The 18,242-nt window shown below is 32.7% G+C and overlaps 1 protein-coding gene across 4 annotated transcripts; it reads left to right on the forward strand.

The window, feature by feature from the left end:
* The first annotated feature begins 17 nt into the window (after positions 1-17).
* On the forward strand, positions 18-17,716 carry LOC143063425 (multivesicular body subunit 12B-like). 4 transcript variants are annotated; one of them, XM_076235570.1, is made up of 10 exons: positions 18-96; positions 6,194-6,297; positions 7,231-7,338; positions 8,292-8,382; positions 9,129-9,261; positions 10,368-10,463; positions 11,077-11,186; positions 13,123-13,184; positions 13,884-13,934; positions 16,792-17,716. In XM_076235570.1, the coding sequence occupies exons 2-10, from the start codon at positions 6,220-6,222 to the stop codon at positions 16,840-16,842; spliced, it is 780 nt and encodes a 259-aa protein (XP_076091685.1). In that variant the 5' UTR covers positions 18-96; positions 6,194-6,219; the 3' UTR covers positions 16,843-17,716. The 4 variants fall into 4 exon arrangements, with proteins under 4 accessions (XP_076091685.1, XP_076091688.1, XP_076091684.1 ...); XM_076235573.1 differs by having other exon boundaries at positions 78-96; positions 6,201-6,297; XM_076235569.1 differs by lacking the exon at positions 18-96 and adding an exon at positions 113-173.
* The last annotated feature ends 526 nt before the right edge of the window (positions 17,717-18,242 follow it).

Here is an 18,242-nt window from a genome sequence, read left to right on the forward strand (position 1 = left end):
AAACGTTTTAGTAGGCATAACAATACAGCAATTCAAGTGTTTTTGTGACAACGATTGAAATTTTGTAAGGAAAATGTAAACATTGCAGTTCTTTTGGTAATTTCACAATTTACAAACGCAAAAGTTACAATTAAATATGTATTTAATATTTACACAGCAGATGTTTATACCAGGTTTCTAACATTAGACAGGTGCTGCTTGTGAAAGAGAACGAAGTCCGTATGAATAATTATTTACGTTTGATATTTTAGACCAGTCAAATCGGCACCAGAGATGGGTCTGTCTGTATCTGTATGTTACACAGTGCAGGATCCGATCGCGGATATATGCGCACTGGAAGGAGAGCGGGTTGGTTAGTCCAACCGTTGGAGGGCAGCCGTGAAACCCTCAACTGTCTTTTGACATGCAGTTACCTCGTCCAGATGGTTCCACTCAACTATTGTTTTTGGAAAAAAAGAGTTTTTACGAATGTCTGTTTTGCAGTCTATTAATTTATACGATCTGCTATTTCTGGTTTCTTGTCTTTCCACTATGTTTGAATATTGGAAGTCACTAAAGTTTTTTGCTTTCACTTGGCGTTTATTTCTTGTCTTTTGTAGATAATCTGTTGGATCAATAGCCGGCACCAATCCCTCAACCACTTTGTAGAACATAGTCAGCCTCTGATGTTTCCTTCGCTCTTGGAGAGGTGGCAGTTTTAGCTTAGAAAGCATATTTGTGACGCATCCGGTGTCTCTGGATTTATAGTCGTGCAGAATGAAACGTGCTCCTCTTTTCTGTATGCTTTCTATTTTTTCTATTTCCCTGATGGTGAATGGGTCCCAGATGACAGCACCGTATTCTAGTACGGATCTAACCATGGCTAAGTAGGCAAGTTTTTTGCACTCTTGGGGGCACTGGCGTAAGTTTCTTCTCAGGAACCCCAGTGTACAGCTTGCCTTGCTTGTTGTTTTCCCTATGTGGCTGGTCCATTTTAGGTCATCAGATATGTTAAGACCTAGGTAAGGATTAGTTTGTACCTGTTCTAGTATGTGGTTGTCTAGTTGGTAGAAGTGTGTTGATTTTTGTTTGAAGCTCATTATATAGCATTTTTTTGCGTTGAATTTCATTCCCCAATTTCGTGCCCATACTTCCAGAGCTTTTAGATCTTCTTGGAGAGTTTGGTGGTCTTTTGTGTTTTTGATCTCTCGATAGAGTAGGCAGTCATCTGCAAATAAACGAACTTGAGATTTTACGCTTTCCGGGAGGTCGTTGATGTGGCATAGGAAAAGCAGCGGTCCTAGTACTGTGCCTTGTGGTACGCCAGAGTCTACGTGGGCATATTCTGAGTGCTCACCTTCTACGACAACCCGCATTGATCGTTTTTGCAGAACTGAGACTATGTACAATATCTTTTACTAAGGCCATTGATGACTTTTCAATACTCAATTGGGTCCGATTACTTTCAATGTAATTGATTAAATTACAATTACTTTGTCATTTGTACGATTAAATTAAATTAATGATTACATCATTTCTAAAAGTGTCTGATTAAATTAATGATTACATTGGCAAAGTAATCATGATTACATCTGATTACAATGAATTTAAAAAAAACCATTTTGAATGATGTGAATGAATAAACGTTTAATATAACTATAGCATTTTTTAGAAAGTATTTAGTTTGCTATATTATAAAATGATAACTTCAAACTTCATCTATTTAATAAACCACAAAAGTTCACTTCATACATACATGAACATTGTGTCACCGGTTATGACCCATTGCACTTTATCATCATTGATCTCTGAATTATTTTGACTTCAATTGAATATAGCTTTATAAAAAGAGTTTGCTGTTTGTCTTCTGACCTATTCTAGACTTTAATTTATATTTGTTTCAAGGTGCAGTTCATGGAAGCTAAAATATGGATTAAATAATGTTACCAGTTTAATCAAATTGTAAACAAAATACAAGTACTAAAAATCATTGCATTTTACATGTCCAGTCCAAATACATATCAAAAACAATTTGCTAATTTTAAACAAGATATTTGTCCAACTTTTAATTAATTTTGTGCTAATTAGATAAATGATCACATGTCTGATTTATCTTTTACCATATATATTGTCCTACAGCTATACTCAATTGGTAATTGCAATAAAAAAATAACCTTAATTGGTTTTCTACCTGTCAATTCAAAGTTGACAAAAATCACAACATTAACAAAAGATTATAATTAAGGGTTAAAGAAAACAGTTATCAAATATAAATATGTAAATTTTTAAATTGTGAATATATGTACAATATCTTTTACTAAGGCCATTGATGACTTTTCAATACTGTAGCAGTTTATTTTTTACTGAAGTATACAAACCAATTATCATGCTTTATAAAAAAAAAAGTAAACCAAACTATCAGTTACTATCTTAAGATGTTAAATATTATTAGTAATTAAATAAGAATAACAAAAAGGTTCATTTATTGACCATAAACACAGTTTAAGATTTTTTTATTGTAATCAGAATGTAATTATAAAAATTATAAATCATGATTACAGGGTATTTTGAAAAGTAATTGATTAAATTAAATTACATGTAATCAGATTTTTGGCTGATTAATGATTACAATGATTACTTGAAAAATTGTAATCAATTACAGCTGATTAACGATTACAATTACAATTACCCCAAGTCTGATCGGCACCAACATAAAAAGTCACCTATTTATAGTGATTTCAGCATTTGGTTATTGAACTGATCATAATCATTTCAGCACCTAGAAATACCGGAATCTTGTTAAACCACTAGTTCATAGCACCATTGCTTTCTATGTTATATTCTGAATTTTCAAGCATTAATGAGGGGGGTAGGCACAGGCACTTGTTTCTATCCATAGGAAGGTCGACTATCCATAGGCACTTGTTTCTATCCATAGGAAGGTCATAAATATGGATAGTCGACCTTCCTATGGATAGAAACAAGTGCCTGTGGGGATAGGACCTTTATCGGGACTCTGGGATCAGGTGTTTTAAAGCTCGGGATTTCAGGATTGACCCTTTCGGGATCTGGGAATACTTTTTTCATATTTCAGGACCTCAGGATTTAGTGTTTTTAAGGACGGGATTTCAGGATCTGGTGTTTTTAAGCCCAGGATTTCGGGATCTGGTGTTTTTAAGCCCAGGATTTCGGGATCAGGACCCCTCTTACCCCCTCTCATTAATGGATACTTTGAGTTCAAATAAAATGACAGTTATTTCATTGTCAAAAGTGTACCTTATCCTGACTTGTGCTGAAAATAAATCAACATACCTTTAATTGCATATTAGAGCTTACTGGTTACAAAATGTACCTGATGTTTGATAGTACAAAAACAGGAACTTCTGATTTGAACAACAGGCCAAATGTGCCCTCCTATCAAAATTTCATATACTTCTTTATTTTCGAATTAATCTTTCAACAAGGGATCTACAGTGTTCCCAAGTCCCAAAGCTTTCAGTTGATACCAAAACTACCCAAATATACCTGCTATTTACAAAGATACAGTTATCCGTAGGAACTATGTTGTTTATAATATATACACCTTTCTTGTATGTTCTTTCTGACCAGGGCCTAAATTAGTGGTTCTATACCTATAACTTTGTCACAGAAAATTATAACTGTAACCGGAGAGCATTAATTTCTTTACAAAATCATCTTTTTCTCCACTGGTACTTGACCCATAGGGGCACGTATCATAGATGTAATTGGGAGGAAATATATGCCAGTCAACTGGTATCCATTACCCGGTATACATTGTGTTAATAGGGCTGTTAACACAATGTATAACGCATACAAGACGACTGGTATATATTTCTGCCCCAAAACATCTATAATATGCGCCCCTGTGCTTGAGCCTGGGACCTCTGTGTTACAAGGCAGAGGGTATACTGACTGAGCTAAGAATACTTCCTTAAGCTCAACCGCTAATGGCTGACTAAGTATCTACCACATTTACTATCCCCATAACCTGTTACACTTCCCCCATCTCAACAGTCATCATACACATGTACCTCTCACACACATACCTTAGCTAGAATTCCTCTCTTATCAAAGTTTGGTTTTTGGGATACGATTGCTTTCAAGCAATCTGTAGACTTATACCAGTGGCTCAGAGCATTGCCCTCACGTCAATCGTTTTATTCTTAACATTAAGGAACATCTCAGATTCTTATGATTGTCTTGCTTTAAAAGGTAAAAACAAACAAAGGGATTGAAATTAAACAACTTTGCTATAATGTTCTTTTCATAATCTTCATGTTTGATATTTCTCTTGACTTATGTGCGTGTTTTTAACAACACGGAAAATCAGAATTAAGCAGTATTTATATTTAGTGTTCTTATAAATTTAGAAACATGTCAGAGGGAATTTCCCAGTTTTGATAAAAATGCGAGAGTTCTCTGAATTCCGATAAATCTATTTTTGTCATATAAGAACTGAAGTGGAGTTTCTCTTATATGTCACCGTTATGAAACTGGTATTTGATATTGTACTTCCATAAAGAATTGAAGAACCATCTAGGTCGTTTAATTAACATTTAATATACGTTGGCTTCAAGGGGTATTAGATTGAATGGTTGATCTGGATTCCCACCTCAATTGTTTGATTTAAAACTCATGGTATCGTTTCTATGTTTGTCTGCTACTGGGGGTTATTGTTGTTTCATAATTTTAAATCATATGCATCCTTTAAATTAAAATAAATGTAGTCCTCAGTCATCGCAACACCCCTTACGGCGAAATGGAGTCTTCCATATTATTGTTTCGAGTTGTCTCCCTTCCGTAAGTATTTCCCGTAAATTCTGAAAACAAAACATGTCGAGAAAAATCAACTCGTTCTGTCGATAAACGTCGTGTTATATTAAATACGATCGCAATTTTAACCGAGGAATGTGTACGGAAAGGAGTCATGACCACTGACCCAAAGGAAATTAAATGTTTAAAGAGTTAGGAATGGGGTTCCTCCTAGAATTAACGTAGGAAAATAGGTGATAAGATACGAAGTGAAATACCTTCTCTCACTCTGAGTCTCTGCTGTGACTGCTGTGGAAAGTAATCTTGGAATTGATAGTACAAAAATAAAACACAATGAGTACATTGTTCATACACTTGTATCCGGGATTGACTATTTTGTAACTTCAGATTACGAACATTTTACATGTGCAGTTGAATAAGTTTTGAAAATAATATTATCCAGCTACATGTATACATGTGTCAATGAAAACAACATTTGGCAATAGTATCCCTCAGAGCAATCTGCTCTTTGATTTAGTTGGGCACCAATGTAACCCGAGAGCATGATTCTACTTTCAAAATCATATTTCTTTCCACCGGGACCTCTTTGTTATAAGGCAGCACGTTAACAGAGTGAGCCAAAGAAGTACTTCCTTAGATTAACCGCTTACAGCTGACTAAGTATCTATCACATTCACTAAAGGAAACAATCCTGTCACATAACATTAGTCATTTTTTATGAAGTTTCCTTTTTATTCCATTATTTTTTATTTAAAGATATTTTCACTAGAGGTGTATATTTGGTGCGCATAATAGAAATTCCAATCAGGACTATGTTTTAAACAATAGTGTCATATTGATACGCTGTTGCATGACAGGGTTTTCTTTTCTATATCTTCACATTTCCATAGTAAACATCTACAAGATTGGTGCCAACCTTATTCATTTTATAGTTTTAATTATATAAGTAGACAGGAAATCCAGAAAAAAAACGATTTAACATGTTTAAATTACAATGTTTAAATTCAGTTTTATCTTCGTCAGAATTTTACACATAACATAAACATTAATTAAGTGGGGAGAAGCGTAACAGTTCACACCTCCTATATAAAGAGGATTAAAACTTTTGTATTTCTTTACATTTTACAATGAAACAATTTTATTTATACCATATATAATGAATAACACAATGTATTCAATGCATTACACCTTGGATAGGAACATATAGATCTTATAAAATAAAGGGTAATACATTACACCTTGGATAGGAACATATAGATCTTATAAAATAAAGGGTTACAAAACAGCTGAAACCAACCAAACACATCACTAGAACTGTTAGGTGAAGTTACATTAGAGTACACAAAAAAATCAATTTGGATGTAAATAAAACATGGGAGATTAATCTGTTTTTATATCTGTTCTATTCTATTTTTTGTAGTTACTAGTAGAAGAATAAAGATAAACATGGCAGACAGTGATTGGCCAATAACATCAGTTGCTGTGGTAACAGATCTAACTAAAGTACCACCTGCTTTCATAGTGGTAATATGTCTTTTTGTATTTGATACAGGAATATAATTTATTGGTTAAAATTTTAAATAAACTGTGTTTTTATGATGTGTAAATAATAAAATCTGCTAGTTATTAGCCAAAAGAGCTAGTCTCTCTTATTTCTAAGTTATGATTTGAGAAACTGTTTCTTTTTATGGGAATATGAAAAAGTATAAAATATATTTGTAATAACCATGAGTTTATCAAAGACATTTCACTCATCAGTGTACTGTATTGTTTTTTAGGTAAAGGTGAATCGTAAGCAAACTCAAATCATTATTGCAATACATATTTCTATTAGCTTGTAGACATAATTTTATACAACCAATTTCAGCCCAAGATATCAAGTATCCATTTAACAATCTAATTTTCCTCAATCCATGAAAATCAGAACCAAAAAAACATATAGATTCCACAACTGCAACAAGTGTATTACGATATTTCTCCTCTCGAGACAGTTAAATTTTTATATTTAAAGCACGAGGCTTGCCAAGCTTTTTAAATAATTAAAATAAAACTGTTGAGGTAGGAGAAATTTCGTTATACACAAGTTTCAGTGGTGGAATCTGTTTCTCTAATGATCTTTATCCTTCATTCTCAAAGATTTGAGGAAAGTTGTGTACTTTTGATGATGTCATCAGGCATGGTCGCCTTTTTACATGACGTCATCAGGCATGGTCACCTTTTTACATGACGTCACAATAAGCAAATTCAGAAGAAAACAAGAAAATTTAATGTCACAATTAAATTTCAACCAATCATTTGCCGAGAACAGATTTTTCACTAGTGAAGAGAAATATTTTTCTCAGACCGGTCAGGAAATGTGAAAATAGCACCAAAATTAGAGAAAATGAATGCTCAGTACAGTAAAAATATTCAATTTATATTCATTTTATGTTGTCCTTAATAAATACAAAATTGCAGATTGACAGAACTTATGATAAAAGACAAGAGGCTGATTTATGGCAAGATGGTCTGTTTGGTAGGCGGGTCTTTAGGTACTTGTGTGTAGAAAGATGTGCTCCATCCTCGGTAAGTTAATGACTTAAACATAGTTAAAAACTGTCTTTTATTATAAAAGAAAGTTTCTGAAATACTGTGTACATGTATGGTTTTAAAACAGTTTTGGGAGGAATGCATATGGTGACTGACTGTTCAGTTATCTTTAACCTATGGGAAGATTTGTCTCATTGGCAATCATATTGCCTCTTTTTTTTTATGCCCCACCTACGATAGTAGAGGGGCATTATGTTTTCTGGTCTGTGGCTCTGTTCGTTCGTTCGTCCGTCCGTCCGTTCGTTCGTTCGTCCGTCCCGCTTCAGGTTAAAGTTTTTGGTCGAGGTAGTTTTTGATGAAGTTGAAGTCCAATCAACTTGAAACTTAGTATATATGTTCCTTATTATATGATCTTTCTAATTTTAATGTCAAATTAGAGTTCTGACCCCAATTTCACGGTCCACTGAACATAGAAAATGATAGTGCGAGTTGGGCATCCGTGTACTGGGGACACATTTTGAGGGCCTCAGGGAAGATTAGTTTATTGTAACTAACTGAGTTTACCCTCTTTAAATAAAGAATTTATTATTATTATTATTATTATTCTTTTTTTTTATATCAGTCCAAGATCAATCTATTCATAATTCAGAGATAAAACTTTATATCTATTTAGAAGCCTAACTAAGTCAGATTTCAAATTGCCCAGCTGTTGAACAATTGCTGTCGGGGAAAGGTAAAACTCATATCTCACACTATAATCTATGTTCTTGGGTTTCTTTTCATGTATTTGCCTTGGTCCCTTATCTACATTGTACTTTAAAGTTAGATAATGTTTCTAAGGAATGATGCAACAAAAATTAATTAGCTTTGTCAAACTTCATGGAATTTATTTATATGAAGGCATTGATCATTTTGATGTATGGGTTGTGTTACAAGATCACATGACTAAGCATCTAATAATTAATTTTGATTGGCTAAACTTATTCTAGGGTCGTGATGTACTAGTAGATGTTGCTGTAGTTAATGAAAAAGATGCAGTGCCTGCTGGATTTACGTGTGTTGATTATACTTTAGATACAAGTAAGACCATAGAATCTATTTTGTAGTAACTTACTAATAGGCAAAGGTTGTGAGCAATCTGATTAAATAAAGATTCTGTGCCCAATCTAACAACGCTTTGTTTTACTTTCTGTTTTAAGGATCTTTTAAAATCCTCTGGTTTTGTAGATATGTTAAACACCTTCAAAAATTTGAAGGCTAAAATTTCATTGGCTGACGTAATAATTACTCTATCAAAAAGTGGAAAAGTAGATTTGATTGTTGCCAGATCCTTGTAAGAAAAGCGTGGACACACGATATTAACTGCAATTGAACTTAGTTTTAATGTTAAAAGGATATGTATCTTACATGTCTAATCATAGCTTCTTGTCATTACTTCTTGTCAATCAAATTTACCTCTAAATAGTTATATATGTGTTTTTGGCATTACCCATACTTTCCATTACACTACTATACTTTAGAATTTCCAAAGATCATTACTGAAACCCTCAGATTCATTCAGATTTGGATTAACAAAGCCTCCCTTAAGAAAGTTTTCTCTGATCCTTTCCTACTAAAACCACAGGTCCAACTGTAATCAAACTAATTTCAGAATGAGGCAACAAAATTGAACTTTGCAGCATGGTCTCTTGGTTCTGTACCTGAAACCATTTTGTCTACATCTGTTTTATATATGAGATTATACATGTATGTATTTACTGCTTTCCTTGTACATTGTAGCTTTAAAGCCTTTCACATTGTCCTAACCTTTTTTTCTGATTCTTTAGGAGAAAAGGCTGTGAAGAAGAAGACATTATGTATCAGAATGATGGCTTCCTCTCTTACATCTGATGCTGTGTCAGAATTGATTCTTTTATCAAAAGGTCAAAGGAAACCTCCAATGGGATATACTCTTGTAGGGTACGTAAACTTCAAAGTAGGTCAAAAGGTCAAAAGAAATCTCCAATCAGATATATTTTTGTAGGTTTAGTATAATTCAAAGTAGGTCAAAAGTTCAATGGAAACCTCCAATGGGAAATACTGTAGTAGGGTTAGTATAATTCAAAGTAGGTCAGAATGTTAACAGAAACCTCCAATGGGATATACTCTTGAAGGGTTAGTATAATTCAAAGTAGGTCAAAAGGTCAACAGAAACCTTCAAAGGGATATATTTTAGTAGGGTTAGTATAATTCACAGTAGGTCAAAAGACCAAGGAAAAACCTCCAATAGGATATACTCTTGTAGGGTATGAATACTTCAAAGTAGGTCAAAAGGTCAACAGAAACCTCCAATGGGATATACTCTTGTATGGTACATATACTTCAAAGTAGGTCAAAAGGGCAACAGAAACCTCCAATGGAATATGCTATAGTAGTGTACATATACTTCAAAGTAGGTCAAAAGGGCAACAGAAACCTCCAATGGAATATGCTATAGTAGTGTACATATACTTCAAAGTAGGTCAAAAGGTCAATGGAAAACTCCAACGGAATATATTTTTGTAGGGTTAGTGTTATTAACAGTAGGTCAAAAATTAATAAAATACACCAATGGGATATACAAAAGGGCAGAGAGAAACCTCTTCTAGGATATATACACTTGTAGGGGAAGTACATTTAAGATCACATTGAATAGGCAAAAAGAGTTCAGAGAAGATTATCCATGGACGTAGAAAGTAGATTATCACCCACAAAGCAATTGAGACACCTGCATATATTGTAAACTTGTACTACAACATTATATTTCATACCCACCTATAATAATCTTTCCTTGGTTAGGTGCATATTTTTATGGAACAGCAATATGACTTACCTCAATCCTTAAATGTTCCGCTGAAATTCAGTTATTATTTTTGTCTCAAAGATAGATTAATAAGAAGGGACTACATAACAAGTGTATTACCATGTATTAAGTAAAAAGTTTTTAAAAGAGCATACATGAATTACTTTTTGAACTATAATTGATAAGTTGTAATGAGAATTTAAGGGATATTTCATAATATTTTAATTACAATTTATTTTTGCAGTGATTTAAACAATATGGCATTATGTTATAAAATGTCAAGAATTATAGCCCCTGTACAGAGACAGGAAGTTCAAGGCTCTTCACCACCCATAAATATGTAAGTTATTACTATTGTGTTACTATTTATGAAAAAATACCGTAATATGTAACTCTAATCTTGTTACTTATGTTTAGGTCTCAATAGATTTTTGTATTCCATAGAACCAGCCCATGATAGTAATGGACTCATCATATATTAGTTAGGCTCAATATAACCTGATTTCTTTAAAAAAAAAAAATATAATAGGTTTGAATTTAGTAGGGATGCAGGGTATATATGTCAATGAGGCAGCAACCCAATGATAAAAAAAACATCTAGAAGACAACATGAAATATTTAATACAGACAGTTGTCTATCCTATAAATCATTTCAAGTCACATAAGTAGGAATGATATAAACAAAAATATTGCAAGAGCTACCTTCAAAACCAAATTAGCAGGTTATCAAAAAAAAAACATGAATATATCACATACATCCTGACTTGGAACAGACACAAGAATAATTTGCGAGTTGATCTAGTTTTTTGGAAAGTTCAATCCGTTCAATTTCATACATATTTTGTCATATTTGATCTTAAAAATCAGATTATCTTAATTGTTTTTGAAGCATAATTCATGTGAATTAAGAATTGCATATTTTGACCATATTCAGACTGTTATATGTTTTATAGGAGCAACATAGCAGCCAATTTACCGTATGCAATGCCAGGCACTGCACGATCAACAAAAACTGGGCCACCAGAGAGAGCCTTCAGTAACTTAGGGTTTGCAACTGTCACACGTATGTTACAAATAATTGATATATTGTGCTATAAATGATCATATAGTTGAAATGAATGCATAATATATTTTTATGCCCCATTTATGGGCATTATGTTTTCTGGTCTGTGCGTCCGTTCGTCCGTTCGTTCGTCCGTTCGTTCGTTCGTCCGTCTGTCCCGCTTCAGGTTAAAGTTTTTGGTCGAGGTAGTTTTTGATGAAGTTGGAGTCTAATCAACTTGAAACTTAGTATATATGTTCTGTATGATATGATCTTTCTAATTTTAATTCCAAATTAGAGATTTAACCCCATTTTCACGGTCCACTGAACATAGAAAATGAAAGTGCATGTTTCAGGTTAAAGTTTTTCAGGTTAAAGTTTTTGGTCAAGGTAGTTTTTGATGAAGTTGAAGTCCAATCAACTTGAAACTTAGTACACATGTTCCTTATGATATGATCTTTCTAATTTTAAAGCCAAATTAAACTTTTGACCCCAATTTCACGGTCCACTGAACATAGAAAATGAAAGTGCATGTTTCAGGTTAAAGTTTTTCAGGTTAAAGTTTTTGGTCAAGGTAGTTTTTGATGAAGTTGAAGTCCAATCAACTTGAAACTTAGTACACATGTTCCTTATGATATGATCTTTCTAATTTTAAAGCCAAATTAAACTTTTGACCCCAATTTCACGGTCCACTGAACATAGAAAATGAAAGTGCATGTTTCAGGTTAAAGTTTTTCAGGTTAAAGTTTTTGGTCAAGGTAGTTTTTGATGAAGTTGAAGTCCAATCAACTTGAAACTTAGTACACATGTTCCTTATGATATGATCTTTCTAATTTTAAAGCCAAATTAAACTTTTGACCCCAATTTCACGGTCCACTGAACATAGAAAATGAAAGTGCATGTTTCAGGTTAAAGTTTTTGGTCATGGTAGTTTTTGATGAAGTTGAAGTCCAATCAACTTGATACTTAGTACACATGTTCCCTATGATATTATCTTTCTAATTTTAATGCCTAATTATATTTTTTATCCAATTTCATGGTCCATTGAACATGGAAAATGATAGTGTGAGTGGGGCATCCGTGTACTTTGGACACATTCTTGTTATTGTTTTTTTCTCTCATTTAAAAAAAAAAAAGATTGTTTTTAAAAACAACAATCATGTAAGTACATATATAGACAACACAGTCTAATGAACTATCTAGAACTTTTAAACTGTAAGGTATTATAATTAATTTTTTTGAATTTGTTCATCAAAATTGAAAATATCCACAAAACCCATATACCCAAACCAATGTCCACTATAAACCTCATTAAAAATCATGGAAAGAATTTTTTTAATAAGTTTAAACTCACCCTAAACAGTAGACTAGTTATTCATACTTTAATCAAATAAAAATACAGTTTGTTGATTTATGTATTTTAAAAGGGAAATCAGAATTTTTGTGGGTTTTAGTGTTGAAGAGAGATAACTCTCCTGTCATGGTTCCATAATTTGAGTATTACAAGCATTTATGACATTAATTTTGTGAAATTATTTGAACAACTGCACTAAGTTTAGAATATGTAAAATGCTTTGAATGGTCTTTATTTTATAATTTGAAAATGGCCATTATTAAATTAAAGTTTGTTGAATAATTGTTTTATGTGAATGATATCAGTCATGCAGAGATAGAACTTTGAGCCTAGATATCAAATAGACTGCATTCAAAACCAAAAATTATCAAAGATAGACCCACAACATATGACAAGTTCTTAATAACCAACTCCATACACAAAAAAAGGTCATAATATGTGACACATGTACAATGTAATATGAAGCAACAGTGATAAATATAAATAAGAAGATGTTGTATGAGTACCACTAATTACATACGTGTTTTGGGACAGGGATACAGTAAACATAAACATATAGTACACATACATTTTGTTTTTAATGAATTTATTATTTTTTTACAGCAATGTCAGGAGTACCATTTAAGATCAACCCTAAAATAACAGATCTGTCTGACTTGGCTGATGTAAGTAATAGTGATACATCAACAGTGATAAACAGTTAATACAGTAGTCAGTGGAATATTTTGACAATTGAAGAAACACAAAGAATTACATATAAGTCAACATTGTAAAAAGTGTCATAGAATAAAACATAATAGTAAGCAACAAAAAGGAGGTCACAAATAGCAAACATTTTTTGAAACAGGCAAACATATTAGTACTGCAAGCTATGGAGCACTTCTCTCAAAAAGTTCTCCACTTGTCCATGTCAGAATTAGAAAGATGAGTCTCTTATAAACTGAAGTATTGTAAGCCATGTGTTGATACTGTTGTTATTAATGAGATATGGATGCTTTGATAGACTAATTCAGATATTCATCTCTCATTGGAAACATACAGAACAATAGCTTTTCTCAGTATGGAATATAAAATTAAGGAGATGTGGTACGATTGCCATGGAAACAACTATCCACCAATATTCAAATGAAGTGGATGTAAGCAATTTGGGGTAATCATAAAGCCTGCAACAATGAGAAAAACAAATACAGTTTTGTCAGCTATAAAAGGCCCCGATATGAAAACTATGAAACATTCAATTGAGAAATCTAACAGCCTAATTAATAACTAAACAATTAACGGAAAAAGAAATGATGAGACATTTCTTTTTAGTATGATCTTCCACTGCAATCAATAAATGTATTTTTCCTGTTTTATTTTTTCAGATAACAATACCACAGATCTATAATAAAACACTTGGAGATTTAGAAAGACAGGTAGGTTTATGATTAAGTAAAACAATGTAATGTTTTTCATAATTCTGACAATTTATATACAATGGTTCATGAAATAAAGCTGGATGATGCCATATTGTTCGGGCACCTACTGGTCCATATGTCGCCTTTTTAGCTCACCTGGCTTGAAGGGCCAAGTGAGCTTTTCCCATCACTTTGCTTCTGGCGTCCATCGTAGTCCATCGTTCGTCGTCTTAGTTGTTGTTAACTTTTACAAAAATCTTTTCCTCTGAAACTGCTGGGCCAAATTAAACCAAACTTGTCCACAATCATCATTGGGGTATCTAGTTTAAAAAATGTGTCTGGTGACCCGGCCAACCAACCAAGATGGCCGCCATGGCTAAAAATAGAACATAGGGGTAAAATGCAGTTTTTGGCTTACAACTCAAAAACCAAAGCATTTAGAGCAAATCTGACATGGGTAAAATTGTTAATCAGGTCAAGATCTATCTGTCCTGAAATTTTCAGATGAATTGGGCAACCCTTTGTTGGGTTGCTGCCCCTGAAATGGTAATTTTAAGGAAATTTTGCTGTTTTTGGTTATTATCTTGAATATTATTATAGATAGAGATAAACTGTAAACAGCAATAATGTTCAGCAAAGTAAGATTTACAAATAAGTCAACATGACCGAAATGGTCAATTGACCCCCTAAGGAGTTATTGCCCTTTATAGTCAGTTTTTAACCATTTTTCGTAAATCTTAGTAATCCTTTACAAAAATCTTCTCCTCTGAAACAACTTGGCCAAATTAATCCAAACTTGGCCACAATCATCTTTGGGGTATCTAGTTTAAAAAATGTGTCCGGTGACCGGCCATTAAATCAAGATGGCTGCCACGGCTAAAATAGAACATAAGGGTAAAATGTAAATTTTGGCTTATAACTCAAAAACCAAAGCATTTAGAGCAAATCTGACAGGGGGAAAAAATTGTCCAACCAAGATGGCCGCCACGGCTAAAAATAGAACATAGGGGTAAAATGCAATTTTTGGCTTATAATTCAAAAACCAAAGCATTTAGAGCAAATCTGACGGGTAAATTTGTTTATCAGGTCAAGATCTATCAGCCCTGAGAATTTTCAGATGAATCGGACAACCCGTTGTTGAGTTGCTGCACCTGAATTGGTAATTTTAAGGAAATTTTGCTGTTTTTTGTTATTATCTTGAATATTCTTATAGATAGAGATAAACTGTAAACAGCAATAATGTTCAGCAAAGTAAGATTTACAAAAAAGTCAACATGACCGTAATGGTCAGTTGACCCCTTTAGGAGTTATTGCCCTTTATAGTCAATTTTTAACAATTTTTCGTAAATCTTAGTAATCTTTTACAAAAATCTTCTCCTCTGAAACTACTTGGCCAAATTAATCCAAACTTGGCCACAATCATCTTTGGGGTATCTTGTTTAAAAAAAAATTGTCCAGTGACCTGGCCATCCAACCAAGATGGCTGCCATGGCTAAAAATAGAACATAGGGGTAAAATGCAGTTTTTGGCTTATAACTCAAAAACCAAAGCATTAAGAGCAATTTGACATGAGTAAAATTGTTTATCAGGTCAAGATCTGTCTGCCCTGAAATTTTCAGATGAATCAGACAACCCGTTGTTGGGTTGCTGCACTTGAATTGGTAATTTTAAGGAAATTTTGCTGTTTTTGGTTATTATCTTGAATATTATTATAGATAGAGATAAACTGTCAACAGCAATAATGTTCAGCAAAGTAAGATTTACAAATAAGTCAACATGACTGAAATGGTCAAATGACCCCCTAAGGAGTTATTGTCCTTTATAGTCAATTTTTAACAATTTTCATAAAATTTGTAAATTTTACTAACATTTTCCACTGAAACTACTGGGCCAAGTTCATTATAAATAGAGATAATTGTAAGCAGCAAGAATGTTCGGTAAAGTAAGATGTACAAACACATCACCATCACCAAAACACAATTTTGTCATGAATCCATCTGCTTCCTTTGTTTAATATTCACATAGACCAAGGTGAGCGACACAACACAGGCTCTTTAGAGCCTCTAGTTACTTTACACAAATAGTCCAGCCATACACAAATAGTCCAGACATGCACAGAAAAATTAACTTCACCAAAATTATAAAACAAAAAAGCAACAAAATACAACAAACACCAAAAAAAAATATTGTTGAATTTAAAATCAGATGAAAAATATAAATTATTTTGCATTTAGTATTTACTAGTAATTGCAAAGACAATGATTTGTATTGTATAATATATAATAATGATGTTTCTAATACTGTTGACTTGACACAGAATCAGTACATGCACAGCAAAATAAAAACATTTATTGCTATTCTTCATCTCGATGTCACAGTGAGGACTACAACAAGTAGCAAAAAAACTCTCACCTCACCAGGTTTAAGATGGCCCTTAGAACCAACATGAGCCAAATTCTTTGTGAATATAAATTTGGACATATTTGTAAGTTGTAACAACACCTTATCAAGCCCTGTCAAAAAGAACATACTGGAAATGAGTCAATATTTAAAACAGTTCATACACATAGGTATAAATCTAAAGCTATGTTTACTTAGTAATTAAGGAATCAGATGAAAGAGAAAGGACTAGTGATCCTTGTTGAACACACATATATATATATTATTGTGAAGCTACCCCTTTACAATGGGGGCAAGTACCAGCTGGGTAATGACACCTGGGTCATCAAAAACATAGTATTTACAAACAACAGTATATGATTGTAAGAAAAATGGCACAAGATACTTGCAAATATTTTAAAGCCAAATAAATACATTAATGATAAAATAACATTACACATAATTTACTGATAAGCTGTTTTGTTTTTAATTGCAGTATGAGTATGACTTTGCTACAGAAAGATCAGTGAAGCCAACTCGATACTAAAACAACTTGAAGGTTATTCAAAACCAGGCAGAACAATATTGATGGATTTTATTCATGAAAAGAATGTGAAGAATTTTATACTTATGTTGCAGAACAAATGTTAAAAAACAAATGATTTTTTTTATTTGTATATTATTTCCATTATTACAGAGATTTACTTATGTATAACAGTACATGTTAATATAATTTTCATCTTTTCATAAGACTGTTTCTATATTTAATATTAATTCTCCCGTGCCACAGTTTTGTAGACTGTATCAGACTTTGGCCATTTTATGCTTATTGTTGGTCCTTATGAATGCCACTACATTGGGACCATTTTCCCACAAGAGATTATTTTTTCAGCATGTGTAATTTATTTTGACAATTTTTGGAGATGCTGTAAGACTTTAACTATTCTAGGCCTCTGTTCTGTGTCAATACCTAGTCATTATTTTCTGTAAAAACCAAAAAGGTGTAAAGGTCAAATGAACCAGTTTATAATGGATTCATGATATATTAACTTCAATTCCTATAGAAGGAAAATGATAAGATTATAAATATCATCAACAAAACTTCTTTAAAAAGTTTTTTTTAGACGCCAGTCAAAAAAATGAATAAAATAGATTTGAAATTTCTATATAATGAGTTAATACAAGGAAGTCTGACTTTAATTGAAGATATTTGTCTATCAATTAAATTTATGAGTTCTAAATGTATTTTGAGATGTGTCATAGTTTGTGTTTGTATGTCATGAATTTAAAATTTAAATTCATATTTTTAAGCAAAATTTTGTTTGTGCATTATTATTTTTAATTTATTTTCAGAGTGCTATATGTTATTTAATGTTCAAATAAAGACACAAGGGATCACTAATAATAAACTGTAAACATTTTGCTTTTTGTATTGAAAACTGTTTTTATTCAAACTGATCTATTCCCTATTTCCATTCTCAATTTTAATGATAATTAATGAAAATTCTGTTTGTTTTCAACCTACACCCATAAAAACAGATCTCCATAAAATAGCATAAAAGTGGCGCTTTAAAGTGGCGAATAAACACAAACAATCAATCAATCTACTTTTAAACCACAGTTATAACTTGCAGGATTTCATGCACCCATGAAAAGAAGTAAAGGTAAGGAGCTTGTCCTGCTTGATTTTCTCCTTAAAGAATGCTACATGATTTAAAAGAGAGGCTACAGATACTTATGGTACATTCAAGTCGTAAATAAACTGAAAACACAATGGGCAAAAAAATAAAATAGACCAACAGGCAAACAAAAGTACGCAAAACACACTACAGAAAACTATAAAGACCGAGCCACATTAACCCGTCCAGAACTGGAGCTGATCTCAGGTGCTCTGGAAGAGTAAACATATGCTGCTCCACATGTGACACTCATCACCCTGAAATCATC

The sequence above is a fragment of the Mytilus galloprovincialis genome, chromosome 2, assembly GCF_965363235.1.
Source record: "Mytilus galloprovincialis chromosome 2, xbMytGall1.hap1.1, whole genome shotgun sequence".
In the NCBI taxonomy this organism is placed as follows: Eukaryota; Metazoa; Mollusca; class Bivalvia; order Mytilida; family Mytilidae; genus Mytilus; species Mytilus galloprovincialis.